Here is a 20478-nt window from a genome sequence, read left to right on the forward strand (position 1 = left end):
AATTAATTGAAGCCGAATCAAGGAAAGGGAAAAGAGAAGAAATTCAGTGCGTTTAAAAGGTTTCTTAACATTTGAATCTGCTTAGCAAATTAACTCTTGATAACCTTGGGAGCGTTCTGTTTCACCAGGACAGCCTCACGCTCCTTCCTCTATCGTAGAAGTGGATGTTATTGGTCTCTTCCAGTCAGTCCTTCATCTTTGTCGAGAGGCAAAAACATATTTTTTTTTAAATTTATTGCAAATACTAATTCAGCTCATTTATTTTCATCAAGTGTGAGATCGTCGTAGGGTCTATTGGCATCGCTGCGTGGAATGCGAGCCTGACAGCAACCTTATTACAAGCTCACTGGGAGACTCGTGGCATGATCAGCGCCACAAGAGACTGAGACAGGCTGTAAAATAGAGCAAATATCACTGTTTCAGGCTCTCATTTGCTCCTTCACTTTGCTGCCATTGATTTTAAATTCATTGGAAGATAGTTTTTCACTGCTAAGATTTGCGCCATAGCAACATCTTTCAAAGGAGACTTTGGGGGTAAAACTAAGCTCTTTTGAAATCTATTAGGCACCGTTTTGGGGTGGGGGGCAGTATTTCCTTTAAGCTTCCAAAAAGCTGGAAACTAATCTCACCGCTACCATGCACATTGGATTCAGTTGGATCTTCTTGTAGTGCCAATGCACAGCATGCCATGATTAAACAAGTCCAACTGCTTTCGAACTCGACGATCGCTTCCGCGCCACAAGTCAGGTATTTAAAAATTTTCTAAAAAAGTGCAAAACATAGGGCCTTAAGTAATTTTGGTCCTTTGCCAGTCCAAAATTGTGAGTTGTTCTACTCATCCTGTCCGAAAATCACGGTAACGCAGGCACCCTATACCTCCTAAACATAGGTGTACTCCCTTCGTCTTTAAGAGATTTAAGTGCTTCTAGCCTTTGTCAAGGCGGCAATATTATGAATTTCCACTTAGATTCAAAAGTCCGGTTAGTCTATCCAATCCAAGGCTTTCTTAAAGAAAAGTAAGGACAAAAGCAAATCAGCTCAATAGTTAAGGGCTAGCTAGCCGGATCAATGCAGCAGCCTTAAATTCCACAACAGAGACAAACACCAAGGTTTTGTTCGAGCTAATTACTAAGAGGAAATCCTTACTTCTTTCCGTAAGGCTGTTATACAGTCTGCACCATTTAGATGTGAATGGCCAAAAATGCGGACTTTCCTATTCTCTCTAGCACATGGACGCGCCTGGAGAGTTACTAAAGTTCTCGTCAAGCGGCATGGCCACGACATCATGGGTTTGTTTATGCCGCTTAATAATAACACAGTGGCCGGCACAGACAAAGGTAATGTACACCGTCACATTGGAACGGATGCCTGTTTTGCAGAACAGTCTTGAGATGGTTATGCAAAGATATACCAAGTCCTCTAAGTATGAGTTTGACTTTTTCAACTTTGATCTTTAAAACTTGAAATTTCCAATTCCTTAAATTATGGTTCTTAGCCACCCAAGAATTCACCCATTTGAGTGCAGAGTGGAGGTAGGCAGGGTTATTCTCAAGCTTGGCACAATCTTCCTCTTGAAATGGGCACTAAATAACCCATTCTCAACATTACACCTAAATCATGCCACACCCTTTAAATGCAGATGTTTTTTGAGTTTCATGAACAATAGGAAACAAGATCATTCATGAGCTCTCCTCTTTCGCAAAACTCCTCTTAGCCTCTAAGTCGCATGGCCAATGCAAAAGTATAGAGCACCAGATATCTGCGAGTTGGCCACAACCCCATTTAGTCAGATAAGTTAGTGTAGGAGACAGGCGCTTTGGGGGATACGCTTTGCATCTCTCGATGTGCCTATTTTGGGAGCAAGAGCGATCCACAAAGTGAAATGACGGGATGAAAACTAAGCACTCTGAATATCGCCGGAAAGTTCTCCAGACTTAAGGTAACCATCCATTCGTAATCTCGATTTTACATAGTGGCGGAACTAAAACCAATGCCCCTACCACCTGGAATTCTTGCTGATCTATTGTGCCAATCATCATAAAATGGTCGGTCTTAAACCGACGACTAATGCAGTGCTATCAATCAGAGCACATGGCACAATTTTGCCAGCTTAGTTAAGGTAAATTATTTATACCGACCGACTGTCCGCTCATTATCTCCGTCCTGGTCTCTCATGATACTGTTCATTTGGGATCAAGATTAGTGAATCATTCTAGGCGCGTCGACTGCGTTGCTATGCCTACGAGTTGAGCTGTAGCTTTAAAACAGTCATATAGAAGGATCCTAAGACCAACAGCATCGGTGGTATGGGAAAAGTTGCATACCACTTTCGTGGGGGCTGAAAGTATCTGAGTAATCACTTTTACACTCCTGTTGCATTGACTTTCTTGTGTCCAGTCGCATTCTCCATGCTTCTCATAATAAATCTTCCGCTTCACTCAGTACACTAGTGTCTAAGTAAATGGCCGTCAACCCCAGACGGGGACAAGAAGTACACTGCAAATTTGCCATCCTCATGGAAAGGTTTACAAAGCAAATTAACTATTCACGATTTTGACGGGTCTATTTGTCAAGCAATACATTGCAAAGATCACTTAGGAGTGCGTGGGCTAAAATTGGACAGTGGACGGCAGCAATCACATGCATAGGGAAATTTGCCTCAAAAATCAAAATCATTTAGCATCCCATGGTGCATCCTGTGTCCATTCCTCCGTTCCACTTCGTTTCCACTCTCTACCTCTTCAGGCATCCACCCGAATTATCCGCAACTCCTGGTACGATGAGGTGTCGAGTGTTTACACTTTACATGTTTCATTTTTTTTCTACTGCCATAATAAACTGGGTATTAGTTGACGTTTTGAACAGGGTTTTCGATCCACATCAGATGGCTTTCCCGTTTAGATTTTCGCGTAGTAAATGGTTAGTTTATTTAACCACAAAGGACTTCATTGAGGCGTTGACGTTATGCCTGCAAGCGGTTAAGTGTCGGATGCATGACATCGCCACTCGACGGAACACCCACCCTCTGAATCTATCAACGTGTTGCATGCTCTTCTTTCAACGTAATTGCAAACATTATAGTCACTCTGCGGTGTTACAAAACAGCCCTAAGGGCAGTTCAAAGGGTGCTCAAGACTTGAACGGTCATTCGTCGTTGATTTTCCAACGAATGCAGCGCCATTCGTTTAAATTGTGAACTAATGGAGGTCAACCGCCACGATTATGAGGCGGAGTTGTTTCCTGCCCCTCAAAAGAAGTGACTTAATAGCGGTAAACCTTACCACTTTAATGGCTTTCCAATTATTTGGGAGGCCAGGTGTAAATTCATTGGAATTCAGTTTGTTATTCTCAGGGAAGTGAGTGTTTCATAATTGACTCCGTAAATTTTGGCGCAGAATGACCTCATCGGCGCAAACGCATTCGGCAACTGTATTCCCAAAGGTCACTTTCTCCCTGATGACCTCTAACTCAGGTAATTTATGCACTTGGGAGGGGAAGCTATTAATATCTGGCAAGCCATTATGGCTGTTAATCTTACACCTAGGTCCCTGTTTCAGGAGCTGCTGTTTGGGTTCGGAGATCTATGTGTGTTATTGAACTGTTGCTAAATTTAGACTACTGAAGGCTTTCATGAGGGATGCACAACTAGAAGACTGGGATTTAAGTCTAGGACGAGTCTTTTTCGCGTGCAGGGCTACAGTCCATTCGTCAACGGCCGTTTCGCCGTTGACGGTGCTCATAGATCGTAAAATGGGAGTACCCTCCGATAGCTTCTTACCAAGCACAAAAGTAGCAACAAACAATACCTTCGAGCACGTACTGCCACTGAAAGAAGGAATGAGCCAAGCATTCAACATCTCCTGTACCAGGCAGAAGAAATATTACGGTAAATACGGCCAGGCTGACGTCTGCCGAGGAGACCTAGCGCAACCATACAGACCGATCCTCCCAACCTGGGTTACACCGCAAGTTCCATCACTCGTGGAGCAAAGGTGCATTCCGAGTGATAAAAGTTCTCCCACTATAAGCTTTCTAATCAAAAATATCTGAGGATCCCTCAGAATAATGAAGTGAATATTTTAAGGCATAGCGTAGAACAAAAGATAATGTTGTCACTTGGATAAACAGCGGCGATGTTTGCGGTTAGGCTCATAACTCCTACCTTCCGGGGAAAATTTCGCTAGATTGCATAAAATTTGTCTCATCCGCTTCCCTTCAAGTTGTAAGTTGCAGCCATTTATCTAATTGCCTCGGTGGTACTTGAGAGTACAGAGAACACTACCTGTGCTGAAAGTCTAAACTGGAGTTCGCTTTATTCACCAGCTGAATCCGTATTACTGGTTTTCCTTCTGAGCGCTTTCTCCGTAGCGCTGAAGGTGACGAGAACGCTACATGCAGTCAAGACTCTCGAATGTTGAGCGCAGTGGCGACAGGAAGGGCCTAGTTCCACTTGGACACTTGTCCTTCGGTATATGATGACGGGGCGACACTTTTAGTCGCATTAATTACACTGTGTATGCATAAAGAACCATAACTATGTAGTCAACTGCTACTCCTTCAATCACCCAAATTTAAACTTATCAACTCACGAAATAGAAAAGTTTTTTGAAGAAAATGCGGCAGATTTTATCATACATTTAGGCTCTCCTTAATGGTTCTTTTCACCTTATGCTCCGCGATAAGAATCTCTTATGTCCCGTCCCAGTGACTATCAATCGTGCTGTTCACTGAAAAGTAAGATTTTATCAGTGAAAAAAATCCTTGAAATGTTTACATGGTAAAAACAAGACAGGATAAGCATTTCTTTGCAATTCCAGCTGCGCTCGTTGAAAAGAATACATATTTACAGGAAATAATTTTCGTATCCATCTGAATGAGATTTGGGTTGGCTAAAATGTATGCCTAAACCTGGTTTTGCCTTTCCCCTCATCACTGTTTAGCTGTAGGCATAACAAGAAATTCAAGGGAAAAAAATGAAACTGTTCTTGTTTCGGAATGGTCAAGACTTTGTAAAGGAAATGGCAAGTGGAAATGGCACATGGGGTTTTTTTCTCACAGTCTAATAGGAGGAAATTACTGGACCCCTTATCAAGATTTTCTTTCGCCACACGCCATTGGTCACCGCCATTAATGTACCGGGCTCACGGGAACCGGAGGCGCCGTTCGGCTTCAAGACTGGAATATATATATGAGCATAGCACTGGAAGTAGCCATATTTGCCCTGGGCAACCAAAAAATGGTTTTTAGGTATTCTAAAGAAGGTAAAGTAGAATTTGACTTTCAATTGTCTCAAAGTTGCCGTCGCTAGTAGCACTACATCATGAATGGGCAGTAAAAGGGCTGTACATTACCTCAAGGGTCCAAGTCACCCTTGGGGAGGCAAAAATAACAGAGATCACGCTTAACAAAGGTACTAGCCAAAAAGGTGCCAAATCAAATCGACAAAATCTCAACCAATCAGCTCACGATTTGTGGGCCAATCAGCGCAGCACTGGGTGGAGATTAATCGATAAGTGCACTCATCGATTTGGTCTGGGGACGAAATCACCCCAAAATCGATGCTATTACTCAAAAATGTGCGTTTGGTGTTCACATTTTTGCACTGGTTTGGGGTCGTAGGGCAAGCTGGGAGCGCAGGGGTGGAGTCGATGCCAGACGCTTCCGGAAGGGAGGGGCTTCCGCTTGTAAACTCCCACTTTATTTGTTTCCCCTGCAGGATGCATGCACGTGCACACAATCAGAAAATCTGTTAACAACTTGCACAGATAAGCAAATTAATAATTAATTCAGTCCTTTCATGCCCCCTACTCGAGTCTGCCCGGCTGTTGCGCATGTTATAAGTGGAGAAAAGGTGGGGGAGGGGGAACTGTGAATACAATATTATGTGTCTCCAAGTTTTCGAGCGCTTTATAATTTTAAATTAAAATTAGTGCCCTTGTGAGGAGTGTAGACAAAATCTCGCATAAATGTTGGAATAACGTATTAAAATAAGTGATTTTGCTTTAGTTTAACGCTCTTGTCTGGCTTTGAACAAAGTGTTGGCTCTGCATTCGGTCCACACTAACGTGGATAATTACTTTGGATCTCAGTATTTTAGCCATCGAAGTTTTGCCATCTAACCTCTATAACTGGAAATACTTTAAGACGCCTCTAGAGGGAAGGTTCCTAATTAAACCACATTCTTCCGCGCCTTTTTGAAGTTCTGCGGCCTTTTACGGGTCTGTGTAGGAATCCCGTGATAAGTTGTAAACATGCCAATAAAACTTCAACAAACCATTAATCATGCTGAATTTTTATAGAAGTCATCTGCCATTCATAAAATTCAGCCATGTGTAAAGAAATGGGTCGTAAACTCTAGTGTTTAGAGGAAACCTTAGTCAGTTCAGGTTGCTTTCCATTCCTAAAAGGACAATCACGTTGACTTTTAAGCGGGTTTTTAGGTGCACTGAAATGGATTATATCGCATTCCCTTTTGGGGTTTGAGGGGTGTTTCTATTCCAAGCGTAGTTGATTGTTCCAAACGCCTAGTTTTTGTGCCTTAAACGCAACAACAGTTTGATTGCAGTTTGGGCATCTTTGTTAAAAAGAGAGTCTTCTAAATATGGCACGCATCAGTGGGAAGTAACTTCCTAAATATTTCCAACACTTTGATGAGACTGCCAAAAGAAGACCATTTGGATGGACCACAACGATGTACAATTCCGCCACCATAAACTTCCTCATTCATTTTCCATCGCCTGGTTGTACCGTTCACCTTTGAAAGATGTCAAAGTGTGTACTTTGTGACTCAACAAACTCGACGAGGTAAATTGTCTTTTGCATAATTAATGCTTCGAGATATTTTAAACGTTTTTAGCTTTCCTGAATCCCAGCATTTTTTCAAGACGGCTCAAATATGCTCTTCCTGAGCGGTGTCACCGTTTTTACTATCAAAGCATACAAAAGTGCGACTATTAGTACTCCTTCTAACTCGTCTATGAAACCACAGGTGTGTCATGTGCTCTCCGTGATGTTATGCTGGGTGGTTGAACGCAAACCACAACTGAGTAGATGCGAAGTGTCCTTGGTCTGGGCATTATTGCTTTTTTTTAGTTTTAGATCAGCTTACTTTTAACCTTTTTCCACATTGGGGTAGTCAGCTTTCCTCTCCAACCCTGGTTGCGAGCGTGTTGGTAGGCCACACAGATTTTGAGCTAATGAAGCTGACAATTAAACGTCCCTCAAAAACATTGAGTTAGTATTTCGAACGGATTCAATTCTTTCAAAATTATAAAGTTGAGTTACAGAGTTCTTAAAACGTTTTTTTTTCGATCAGCAATTCTGACTCAACAAAACCGACGATGAGATGGTCCTTTGGAGAATTTGTGGATGGTGCCATGTGTAGCATTTCTTTAAGTAATACGTAGCGGTGCTTCTGTAATTACTTATATTTACAGTTTTCACTACTTTCCCATCCAAATCTTAGTCACAAAATGCAGAGACTTCTTAACATGTTCCTCGTGGGCTAATGATGCGTCGGCATTTCGAATGAGGTTATTACTCTGAAAGTTCCGATTTCCCTTTCAAAAATTCTGGCACAAATTCATTCGGTGAGCATTATGGATTTCCTACAAATGAAGAGGACCCGGATCTGTGAACACAGGAAAGAATTTCATTTACAGGTTTTAGTGAGAAATTTACACTGCATTTTACCGCCTGATTAATGAAGTCACCTAGGTGATTGCGTTGGTATTGCTTCTGGTTTTGGCTGAAGACGCAAGTGGAAGCCGAAGTCCAGGGACGCATCACATTAAACACTGTCCCAAAGGGCGAAATGATGGAAAAGCGCCCTCTCAAGAGATGGCCACCCACCTAGAGGCAAACTACTAAACCGACAGTCTTGCGTGACCCCACCGTCTACCGATACGTGCAAGCAGAGAGAGAGAGATATAGGGATGAAGGCTGAACAAGAGGGAGTGAGAAAGGGAGAGGAAAGAAGGGAAGAGCACTCTTTTAGCATTAATCATTCAAAAGGTGTGTAGAAATAGAACACGTGCAGGTGAATGAGGTAAAAAAAAAGGAGGATGCAGTCCTTCAAGGTCACTTCTCTTAGAACTTTTCCTCACTTTTCTTACATTCCCCGATCAATCGGCCCAGCTAGCAAACTGTCTTTCTCACTCTATTCCTCTCTAAATCTCACCTTTTCATCCCTCTGGTTAGTTGTGTTTCAGATGTGTTGAACGGATCTATTGGATTAAGCTCTTGAAGATCTCGTAAGACGCGGAATCACTTCCATATATGCACTGCATGACTTTACCTGCATCACTTAATTCCTATTTCATCTCTCATTCTTTCACAATAAGACTGGACACTCAACCGAAAGGCCTTCCATATATAGCATCACCCTTTATCCTTTTAACCTAGCTAAGACCCAGGCTCTTTGAGCACAAGACGACCTATTCAAGCAGTTGTTGAAGCACTGAACTCTGGTTGGTTTCGATATTACGTCTGGTCGTTAATTTCTTTAATTCAATGAGTCGAACAAGGACCCATTCTTGTAGGTAGTCCCGAAGATGGTCCCTTCATTTAAACACGATCCAAGTGGATTACTAAGATGAGCTTACTAACCTAGACTGCACAAACTACTCTTTTAAAGAAAAAAGCTTCAGTTCACCCATACAAATTAAGCATCCACCTGTTTTAAGCTAACTTCTCTGTGTTTGACTCGAAGGGCTTCTGGACGTTGTTAGACTAATCACTAAAACTGTTCAAAGCTTGGATTTTTTGATGAGATTTGTTGCTGAACCGCGTGTCCGGTCTGAAAAGTACATAGTTTCTGTGATAAAAGACAAACAGTTTTGATCTTGGTGTGCTTGTTCAAGTGTCCCAAGAATGGGCGCAGGTAAGCGCATTCTGCAGCCGGTGGGTCTACGGCAAAGCGCACTTACTAGGCGGAAGTAATTAACTCCCCTTACTTTTCTTTCCCTTTTCAAATAATCTTTCATAATTTCACTCGCTGTAGGGAGGGTTATTGAGAGTGCCTTACGATCATTTACTTGAAATGCCATACTTTCTCGAAATAAATAAATTCTGTTAGGATGCTTAACTTCCTCTGTTACCAGCCTTTCGAAACCATAAATACATCAATGTTATCCAAAATATTTACTCCGAAAACATTTTTATGGAGTCACGTATTTGTTCGTTCGCCGAAATAGTGATAGACTTCATCGAAAAGTTGGTCAGAATGTAGCTGACAGGGGGGTAAAGTGATCGACAACCGGGGACTCCTATCCCAACAGGACATTTTAGTAGTTAAAAGGCCTTATTTGTCTTGGATACATGCGATGAGATCAGGTCGAATGAGGAAAAGAAGCTGGAAGGAGCTATTGTAGAAACGGTGGATGCAATCATCTCAAACTATCCATGAAGTAATAGAGTCGAGGTTTAACCCAGCTTTCGTACGCCCTCACGCAAGACCTCAAAATTATTGTCAGTTAAACAAGTACCAATATTTGAGGAAAGTTTACTTCCCATATGCAGTTCTAGACATTTCAAAAATCTCGAATCAACGAAGTGCGTCTTCAGTGGTGAAATTTGCACTAAATTGGCAGGAAGGCTTGGAAGCCGTTTGAGCACCTTTTTCTGCGAAAGTGGAGCAACTCCTAAAGATCCGCGTCCAAAATACGGTGGTTGATTTTAATGCAGATCCAGTAAAAGCGGCAAAATACGCTCATCTTAAACAACAAGTGAATCAATGGAATGTTTTTGTGTCACATTTTCAGTGGTGCATTGAAGAGAATCTTAAAATGGATGAAAATAATGAGTTAGAAACGTTCAAAAAGTCTGTAAGTACTTATCCCCATCTAATTCAATGCAATTTATGTTTAACAATGAGGGCACGTACATTACACTTACATTTTCCTTGCTATACCGTTTCCCGATCTAGTTTGTGTCCCTCCCTCGGTTGGTGCGGCTAACCACCCCGATACACACACTCAGCTGAACCTGAGGCTCTCGGTCTCATCACCAACGTTCGGTTCGCTAATTACTCTTTTTATTGTACGCGTTATTTTTACGGTTTCCTCTTCATTTCTGCCTCTGAATGGATGTTTTACGTGCTCAATATTCATCACTCCAGTGTGACCGTCCTTTTTGATAACACGTCAAGCTGAACACAAATGTGATTGACAATTTGCTTCTCCTCCTCAATTCCCATCACAGAAGGCCATTTCATTTTCAATGGTGTGTCTTATGTCCACACTACAGTCATCTTTTCCCTGGGCGATAGTTCTGTAAATGAACTGCTTGCCAAATGGCATACGAAGACCAGACAAACCACTACCCTTCTTAGGCCCTTGCCATTCAAATCGAGGTACATGAGGCGTGGAAACCTCTCAATTGACACTTAATAGTCAAAAGCACCTTTTTACCTTCATTTAAAACTCCTTGCAAAGAATTTAGAATGACACAATATTTTGTCTCACTTACTTTCTACTACTTCGACTTCTACCACGATCTAGCCCTATTCCGTTAACATTCACAATGGAGATGTTAGTCAGATCCCATCCAATTTACAATGATACACTTCTCGAAAATGATAGGGTTTCCGCAATCCAGCTTTGCGCATAAAGTCCCAGAGCATATAATTTGCTTTATTTCCTCTCCCAAGCGCTCATTATCCGCCCTGATAAGAGGAGTCAGGTGAGCCGGGCAATTAAACTGCCCGCGGACCTCTGGCATTGGGCGGCAGGCTAGCGCTACCCACAGCCTTAGGTTGGTGGCGCAAATGGAAGCACTTAAAGTAGATCGACTCCTCCCATTAGGAGGTCTGGAAAGAAGCGGGACTTGAGGTCCTGCAACAGAACGTTAGTGAAAAGTTACTTGCACTTTTCGATTGGGTTGCAGCCGTGTCAAATGGGAAGACTGCTTCAGTATTTAAAATTCTGCTGAACTTGAGTTTATTTTTACACGAACCGGAAATGCATTGTTGCACTTGCAAACGACAAACAGGACTTTGAGAAGTGGATAGTAATTGCCATCCGTGGGGAATACGAAAATGTGACTATCGTCGTTCGCTGAATCCTGTGGTTCATAAACCTCCGCCTCGTCTGTCTTGCTGCGGTGCAAGAGGCCTCGTGAAATTTCCCAAGTCGGAATTGACCAACGATAGCGGCTTCAATTCCTACAAACTCACCGAGGAAACGCGGCAACACTCATCTGGATAGGCAATTACGCATGCCATATCGTAATTAAATTTTGTTTTAAACGGTCCCAGCCGTCATTGGGATGCATTTCATGGTCAGAATGTAGCGAGAGAATGAATGACTGGGTGTGGTTGCGGCCGACTTTGTTCAAACTTGTTGTCAATGTCCTATTGTGTAATTTCGTTACAATGTATTTACACACACACATAAATGCGACCACAGACACACACGCATCGTCCATAAAATTTATAAGGCTACATGCCTTCAATTAAGGCGTCATTAGAGTCGGCGGCAAATGGGTGGGATTTTTGGGCACACGGGCAAAGTAACCCCTCCCCTGGGAATAGTTACACTGTTCTCTGTCTCTCCAGACAAATCACACCTTTTAGCCACTCACCTCGACGGCCATTTGGCGACTCACCGTCCTTTTTCATCTGTCTAAAGGATGCCTTCTTAAGCGCGCCCCTGTCTGCGCCTGTCTGTGTGCACTCGGAAGGCCTTTTTGCCCTTTTTAACAATTATAACAATGTTTTTAATGATATGAGGTAAATCTAAGTAAAATACGGACAAAAATGTTCTAAAACTGATACTAAATGATATGGAAAAGAGCCATTTTGAAAAGGTGTTTGGCAGTTGCTTGGTTGCTTTGAAGGGCGGCGCATGTGGCGGGGAAACAGAGGAGGCGGAGGTGAGATGGACTGTTTTTTTTGTGGAAGCTGCCTACTTTGCCGCCATTCTCTCGACCGCTTGCGTGTAAAGGCTTTGGCACAACTACACCTCTGGCGGAACTTTTCTCCACTAGTGTGAGTTTTGCACCGCGACAGTGCCGCATTATCCAAACCAGGCAAATTTATTTGCTATTTCAATGTCGTGCAGTTTGATGGAATAATTAGACCTGAGAAGGAGCATTACCATTATAGCCAAATACGATGAGATCAAGGCAATCTGTATCAGTGTCTTCTTCCATATTAAATCATTTACGATGTAAAAAACACTTGCGAAAGCCTTATTTACGTAGTGTCGAGGAGAGAGAGCCGGTAAACCAGGAACTACCTTAAACCTCTGGTGATTTTGAAAGCTGCTGAAGGAGTCAAAGCAACAAAACACTTGTTTGATGTCCATAATTTGAAGGGCGTTTTAATATTTGAGTAATAAAACAAATATGTGTTTATGGCGGAGTTGCTGATGTTTCTCTGCATTAAAAGAGCATAACACCAATTCTACCTTTTAATTAATTTAGAAAAGACACAAATTGTTAGAGAGACAGATACATCTGTGTTGTTTCTTGAACTGCAAAGCCACGGCCAAGTGAACAAGCTATCCCATTATCGTTCCTATTCCCGAAACCGAGGCGTTTTGTGCATCGTGTTTGGGCTAACGAGGGAGACGATGGTCGTGTGCCTCTCAAACCGCGTCAAGGAAGGGGAGAACCACAACCACCTGCCGACTTCCAGGTAGTCGTTCGCTAGCGTCAGTACGTGTGAGAGCTATAGTAAAAAATATCGTAGCTGGAACTGTTAAATCGCTGCGGAGAGCTACAATGCATTGTAAATTTTACAGAATACTGCAACATCAGTCGAATTAAGAGGCATCAAAACTATTTGCACACAATGGGCACCAAAAATTGAAGATATAATGCCCATCATTTCAGTAAATTCACCAAAGAGGGCAAAAAAAATGCCTTATAAAAAATGGGTTCTCAAAAGTTTTGCTGTTGCACAATGCTGGCACAAGACACTGCACACAAAATCGCTGTCATGGGGTGTCTTGTCAAGGTGACAACAATATTTGTGAAATTACTCAAAACGCTCTTTAAGTTGTCTTTTATACCCCAAAATCTCTTATGGGATGATTTTGAACTCATTTGTGCATCTCATGGGGCTTTACTCCCTCTTTCAGATGTAGTTACAGATCTGTAATGCACCGTCAAGTTTGTTTTATTACTTTGGAAATATGTGCATCATTTACGTGAAGGAGTACCCAGCACCATGGTGGTCCTATCTTTATATTACCCGTCATTTAGCAGGCATTTCCTCCTTCCGTGGCAGGTCAGAATAATACCGTAAATGTGCCAGCTTTTTAACCACGGAGTGCAATCCTCTGATTACTTGTTTAACCCTCGGTTTTGGTAAGGACCCAATTAGATGCTCTGCCATTGTGCCTTCGCCGGGTGGGCTGGCCTCTGCGTCAAACCAGTGGCTTCCAGCCCTTCTCGACAAAATAATACATATTCTGCTTGAGCATTATATCCTCTTTCGTCTTCAGGGTAGTTTTGGGGCGCTACACTGGTGGCGGTGGAAAACCAACTCTGTCTTGAAGGACAAACATCCTGATTTCTTTTACTGGGCAATAAACCTCAATGTGGCAGAAGAAGTGCATATACTGTGGATGGAGTAATCAGTGATGATCCCTAACAGAAGGGTTTGAAGTGACCTCTGTCCTCGGCAAATAACCCATTCCCGTATTCTGGTGGAAGATCATTCACAACTGAAGCGATATCAGCCGCGAACCATCAGGGAAATTCCTTTAGGGAGCTGTCTGCGGTACCATCATGCAGATGTCAATTTGGTGAACTCGCTATACCTTCTTCACTCCTCCATTAGCTGGATGTAACCCTGTTGGGTAAATGGCTAGGCAGCAAAGAAGTGAGAACAAAGTGACAATTAGGAATAGAAGCAAAGCCCTACCCCTACGGAACAATGGTAAATACAATCATTTGTTATTCGACTGCTTGTAGGGCAGTGTTCCTAATACTAGCGATGGACATTCGTGATGTATATCACATTCTCCTGTACCCCAATAAAGTTTTCCAAACAGGTCGAAACCCTAGATCCAGGGGAATAGTCAAGAGTGATCGGTGACATTGGGGTTAAAGATCTACTCAGTTACACGCAAATTCCATGACTACGGTGACGGACGATACGGGAGGTTGACCAAGGGGAGCGGCGGGTACGACGCTCAAAAGGGTAATACTTTGGTTGTTTATTTGATTTATTGGCTTGGTAACGGGCTCCACCACTGTCAAATACATCTAATCTGCCCGAGTAGCATGTCGTCTTTCGCCTATAGGGAAGTCTCCAGGCCCAGCAATATGGCTCGGACAAATACCGGTCCGATCTTTATATTATCAGTTACTCAACGGGCACGTCTTATCATCATTTCATAGCATCTTTGCTTCCGGTGGCAAATTAAAATAATGCTTTGAATGCGCCAGTTTTAATCAGTTGGGGGGACTTAAAACGCATCCCTTTTGGAAGTCCTCCAACCAACTTTGGGTCTTTTAGGCCACGAATAAGCACTCATTTAAATGTGGAGGAAATCATTTAGCATCAGATATTGACATGCAGTCTAGTGTACATTTATTTCACTTTTAGTTTCCGCAGGAAATGTTGGTCGAATAATCGTGTAAACTGTCGAAAATTGTTTTCCTTTTCATTACCAGAAATAAGCATTAGTAATTTGCCTCACGAGAAATACCTATCCTGGCCAGCCTGGCAACGTAAGAAGTTGAATTAATGGCCTTGGACAGAGCCTGCCGACAGACAAGACTACCTTCTGGACACTGTCTTACGAAGTTACTTAGTGAGGCGCGCTTTGATTTTGCGATCCACTTTAGCATATAGTTGAATTTACCCTCAACCATCATCTTCAATATTTAGAAATTACTCCGTTCGTCAACTATGACGCCAGTGTTTGGAAATTGAATTGTCGAATAAAAAAAATAGTGATAATCCCCTTTCCTCATATATTTTGCCTTCTCGTAGAATGTATTTTAATGTATATTCATTTGAATGTACCTTTGGGCGAGGGGCGGTCGTAAAGAGCTAGCCTCGTGCTGGATGGACACTCTCGATCCCCGAGGAGGTGGGATCGTACTCTGGACAAGCTTCAACCGTGATACCTGTGCTCCTTTATTTACTACTACCCAATAAATCACGTCCTCTTCCAATTCTTCTGCTCGTTTCAATTGCATGATGTTAGTGGTGGAAAGTGAAACACCGAGCCCTTTACAATTCCTGCATTGTGCAGCCGATTAAATAGAATTTCAGTAGTATTTCTCATTTTTATGTCCGAGCTCTATTGTGAGGTTGGTTAACTGTAGTTTACGAGTTATAAAATTTGAAGTACACGTTAGTCACGCTCTGCAAGTGGAATCTGTTTGATTTAAGATTGGTCAAGAAAAGGATGAACGGAAACTGCTACCAACCTGGTGAAAACTGGCCTTTGTCCGGAATAGGGCCTGTGTTAGTGCAGGAGTCTAAGCCTTTGTGTTCGTCGGAGATGTTTCAACCGGCAAAATGCTTTCTGCTTCATTTAAAGCAAAGTTTCGCGTCTTTTGACTGGATCTATCAGGGTTCTTAATGTGGAAAGCCCAAAGGACTACTATACGTTAATGTAGACGCTTCCTTCATAGTAATAAAAAGCTACCTTTATGAAGATCCTGGCGACTCTGGATACGGCCGAAATGAATTATTTCTTGCAGTATGCGGCAGGTCCTGAATTTTAAGACATTTTTTTAACGCAACCTTGGTTAAGCCAGAAAGCTATTACTACTGCCTTTTGCTGCACCGTTTTTTCGGTGCCTCGGCGATACGCGGCACTGTGAGGGTGGCTTGTTTTGCTCCCAAAATAGTTTGTATTACTAACAACATGCTCCGTTTTTCTTGCTTTTATATGTTTACGCATTTCGGCACCATTTTGCAGGGTGAACTGGAAGTGTTCCTTTCTTTTTGTATGGACTAAGATCAGATTGCCATCATAAGGTGGGTTTTGCTACGGTCAGATCGGATTTCGTTCGACTGCCATCTTCTAAAACCATCACATGCATAGCCTTAAGGCTTCCCTGAAGACAAATGATGACAATACTAGGACAGAATGTGTATTGCTGGTGTAGGGAAGAGCTAAGGGCTACTGTCATGGCCCAGAGGCCAGACCACCAGACGAAGGTACAATGGTAGAGCATCCAAAACCGAGAGATAAACAAGCAGTATACATGTTACACACAGCACAGACAGTCCAAAGTGCTTAACTAATGACCTTGAAATTTGATTATTCGTTGAATACACTTGCCTATAGTAAACTTCTACCGATGAGACCCCCAAATTTCTCAACTACTTAAGCGCACGCATTACTCATTTTCTCTTTCACCGGTATTTGCTCTCGTGATACACGGTAAAAGAATTTTTAGCCTGAAACCGTGTGGTTCAGGAGAAAGCCATGCAATCTTGCAGTTGTTTACCTTTTACTACTCTTTAATAAATATTGGAATTTAAAATGAATTCTCTTCAGTCAATGCAGGCGCTTCCATAAAGTAATAGTAGTGTGCCTTTCTTTGGGAAACGCTCTGTCAGTCCGTCACAAAGTAACTCAAATCGAGAGCGGTTTTCTCTATTAACATGGATGGGAAAAGCTCTCCAAGTAGCACAATGACCTCAAGCTTGGAACAAGAGTTCAATCCGTCAAAGCACTGAAACCCAAAACGAGTTACAGTGGTAACGTGGTGTTGTGTCGATCCCTGCTTGCATCACCATAGAACGCCTCTGATTCGATGCTGGATGGAAAGGGGAAGTGTAATTACACTGTCGACAAGAGCTAAAGTCATCGGTCTTGTGCTTGTCACCATTCTCCTTGCATTCGCATCACTGATCCACACACGTGAGCTTCGACTGATGTACACCCGAATGAATTTGGGTGAGTTTTTTTCGCTAACATTTTGAAATCTTTCGGTACCGGTGACCCACGCGTTTGATTCCTCCTCCGTCTGACACATCGCACTGAGTGACTATATTGTTATCCCTTTCCCCCCATGTTTGCACACGCGTCGACTTCTGGTAGGTAAGTTACGAATTCCATCCCCACCAGATGTCCGTCCTGGATCAAATGGAGTAGCTGTGTAAAAAAAGAACGCATGCGCTGTCACTAATCATCCTAACCTGGGCACCTACCCTCCTCCACTGTGGGATATCCCTCACTCTCCCTTTTCGGCATCCAGCATACTACCGCCGAAGCCGGAACACTCTACCTCATTGCAATTAGAGAGTACCTGAAAATGGTATTCGTCAAAAGATGTGCGGTTGTTTGTGTCTTTCTAGCCCTCGTAGCCATGCTGTTGGCTACACTTGGCTTCATTACTTATCAATACTGCAAAAGACGCGCTAGGGTCGGATGAACAATTCAGGCGATTGTCGTGGCAGCAGTATGGACTTCGCGCTTGGAGAGACCACGGCAGAAGTTTAGTCTAGAGGTTCATCACCAGCCCCACTTACCCTTTCACCACCTCACCTCGCCTAGCTGAGGATATCTTCAATTTTCTAAAAAAATTACGTGCTGCCTTGATCTCAGTGATTTGTTGTGATTGAAGGATATCTGGGACTCAGAGTGGTTTTCATTGCACCGCTTAACGAGAGAGATGCAAGGATTTTTCTAAGTTGGGTTTAGGAATCTTATTTATGAACATTTCAAAAAACATGGAAGCTATCCCCTATAGTCAGCTTGGTGTTAGATTTTGCCAAATATAACAGGCACGTTGGAATCAGTGGTGCTTGTTGAGTTCACGACTTCGACAGGATAACATAGGGGCTTTGTCCTTTTGGTCCACATCCCTGGCGATCACCTTTCGTTGCCTTCAATAATTCCATCTTCAAGTGGTCAAATACCTCTTCCCTGCAAAGATGCGTTTAATTCCTGTAGGTCTTGGCAACAAAGCGCTGCATGAGAGAAGGGTGTGTGCGGTTGATCTCCTGTTTTCCGGAATGTAGGTCCTAGCTACATTCACGTGCATCTCTAGAGCGAGCGGCATTTATTTATCCGGTATAACTGACATGCGCTGTGGCGCTCATTAAATGCACACCACGAATAAGACACCAACCGGTATTTAGTAAAGCATTCTAGAAAACACATAAATGTCATGGTTTAAGTTGGTTTGTGTTACTCTAGATGTTATGGAAATCATTAAATGAGAAAGAGTACTATGAGCGATTCAACTGTTGCCATGTAAGGAGGGCAATCAGTTCGTAAAATAGAATGGAAGCAGCCAGGAACCTATTTAATGAAATTTAGGAGAATATGATACTGAAAGCACATTTCTAATCTTCCTAAAGGCGATAGGACTCCGATGAGTTATTGGATGAGTCTTCGACGATTTCTGATAAAAAATGCATGCTCCTGGTTACATCTTTAGCAGCTACTGCTGATTCCGTTTGACATTCTAGAAATTGTTTCCCATCCATCCTTAGTTTGATGCAACCTCAGATCCACTACTAAAGCAAAATAAAAGCCTATCTCAGTTTATGCAGTTACAGACAAATCAGTGACTCCTCATCCAAAGTTGGCAAGAGGGCAGGGGGGCGTTGGTTTATAACCGCTTCCCTCATGAGAGAAAGCATCGGTTTTTCTGATGCAACTAAAGAATCTGTGAGGTTAGTTACTTGAAGTCGAGGTATAAGTAAAACAAATATGGCATAATCTACGGTGCTTATTAAATTCACGCTTTAAGTAATGCAATCTCGGGAACGAAAAGGTCACTCACTAAAAAGACATTATCATTTTGGATATTTTAGTTGGCAATAGGCCTAGAAACCCTTTGTCAGTCCACCCCATCAGACAAAAGTGATTAAAAGACAAAGGTTACTTACTTGACACAGTTACGTGTGTGATTTCCCCCGGTAGGGTATTTTATGGCTAAAACCTACGGAGCGTTGATTCGCTGATTCGCTTTAAATACGAAATGTCTTAATTGTTTAGCTCTTGGTCTTGGCAATACAAATTCGGCCCGGGCATTACATCTACAATCTTCTTCGGGGAAACTCGAGACAGTACAGAGTAAACCTCCTCCTTGCTTCTGTGCTTTTCTCATGCCGATAAACCGATAAACATTTTTTTTTGAAATAACTTGAGACTACTTAATCTATTTTCTTTAAAAACTTCCTTAAAACTGTAGAGGCTGTGGTGCTGATAGCTAGTAGGACTGATTAAACGCAAAAGAGGATTGGATTACGGCAGGAACTCTGAAGGCACCCGATAAGGTTTGCAGGGAACTCATCAGCCATACACATCATGTCTTACTATCGATAATAATTATGCTTCCCCGTTGTGTTCAACATTTCAATTCAAAGTTCAATTCAACCAAAATATGCTTCAGTAAACCCAGAAGTCAATGCAACACATGAATTCAACAATAGTGGAGAAATGTTTTGCTCACCACATATCTCCCATTAATGCGTGCACGGCATGGTCGGGGCATAAAATTCTTTCAACAACACCTGCAACAGAAGAGGAGTTGAAATGGGGTATGGGAAAAGACGGAGACGCCATGGTTTGGCCGTTAACTGTGTCCTCGCATTTGTTAATGTTTTTGGTGCCCCTAAAAGCTCTTCAGGGCGTTCGTGACCACTTGATTCAAAGCAAGGGGGTTGTTTTCAGTCCAGGTCTACTTAGCGGACAACGCCTCATCAAAGTTAACCTGACTGTTGATTGCACCCTGTTGGCAAAATAGCGAATGAGCTGGAGACCAGGAGAGCTTATGGATAAACTTTTATGGATAGAGCTGATGCCTTCTTATCCAAGAATGCCGTATCAGGTAGTGATCTGGCGTAAACAAATTCAATTTGTGACAATGATAGGACTGATACATCAAATTAAAGTGAGTGGAGGCCTATGAAATAAAAGAGGGTCCATCCATAATTGCGTCAAACCACCAAGATTTCGCTTCGTCCATCCCGGATTCTCAATGGCAATGGTCTGCGAAGAGAAAACTTCATCTCACTTTCACTATCACAATTCTCTTTTTGGAATTTATCGCTACTTATACTGATAACTGTGTTTACGCACTTGAAGGATGGAATCTTCTAGGGCAGCCATGGCAACAATGTAGCCAAAGCACCACACTGAGAATGTGCTATTACCAAAGTTCTGTTTGCACAAACTTAAAACAATGTTGCAAAACTTTATTAAAGGGGAATTAAATAACATTTTGAGGGCAGAAACGGCTCTCAAAGGTCTTAAATTCAATTCAAGACCCAAAAAGTTAAGAGATTAAGTGAGATCCGGAATGAGACAAGGATTGTGAATACTATACGCATCAATAAAAGAAAAATAGAAAGTTGATTATTTAAAATATTGCATCTAATGTGAAACTAAGTCAAAATCAACTAGTGCAGTTTTCTTATAATGGTGCCGTTCATCACTAACATTTTTGGGTACAATGCGTTATCAACTATGGGAGGGACATTCTGGTCCATAACTCAAAAGCATACACTTAAATCACCCATCAAACTTTTGCATACGGAAAATAAGT

General features: G+C 42.3%; 1 protein-coding gene across 1 annotated transcript; it reads left to right on the plus strand. All coding sequences in view use genetic code 11, as the record gives it.

The window, feature by feature from the left end:
* Nucleotides 1-951: 951 nt before the first annotated feature.
* On the plus strand, nt 952-19400 carry EGR_04556 (hypothetical protein; the record flags this gene model as incomplete). The annotated part of the gene is made up of 6 exons (XM_024493805.1): nt 952-1016; nt 7316-7395; nt 9685-9824; nt 12744-12833; nt 14800-14999; nt 19298-19400. The coding sequence occupies 6 exons, from the start codon at nt 952-954 to the stop codon at nt 19398-19400; spliced, it is 678 nt and encodes a 225-aa protein (XP_024351733.1).
* Nucleotides 19401-20478: the final 1078 nt, after the last annotated feature.

This window comes from Echinococcus granulosus (assembly GCF_000524195.1).
Source record: "Echinococcus granulosus chromosome Unknown EG_S00029, whole genome shotgun sequence".
Taxonomy (NCBI): Eukaryota; Metazoa; Platyhelminthes; class Cestoda; order Cyclophyllidea; family Taeniidae; genus Echinococcus; species Echinococcus granulosus.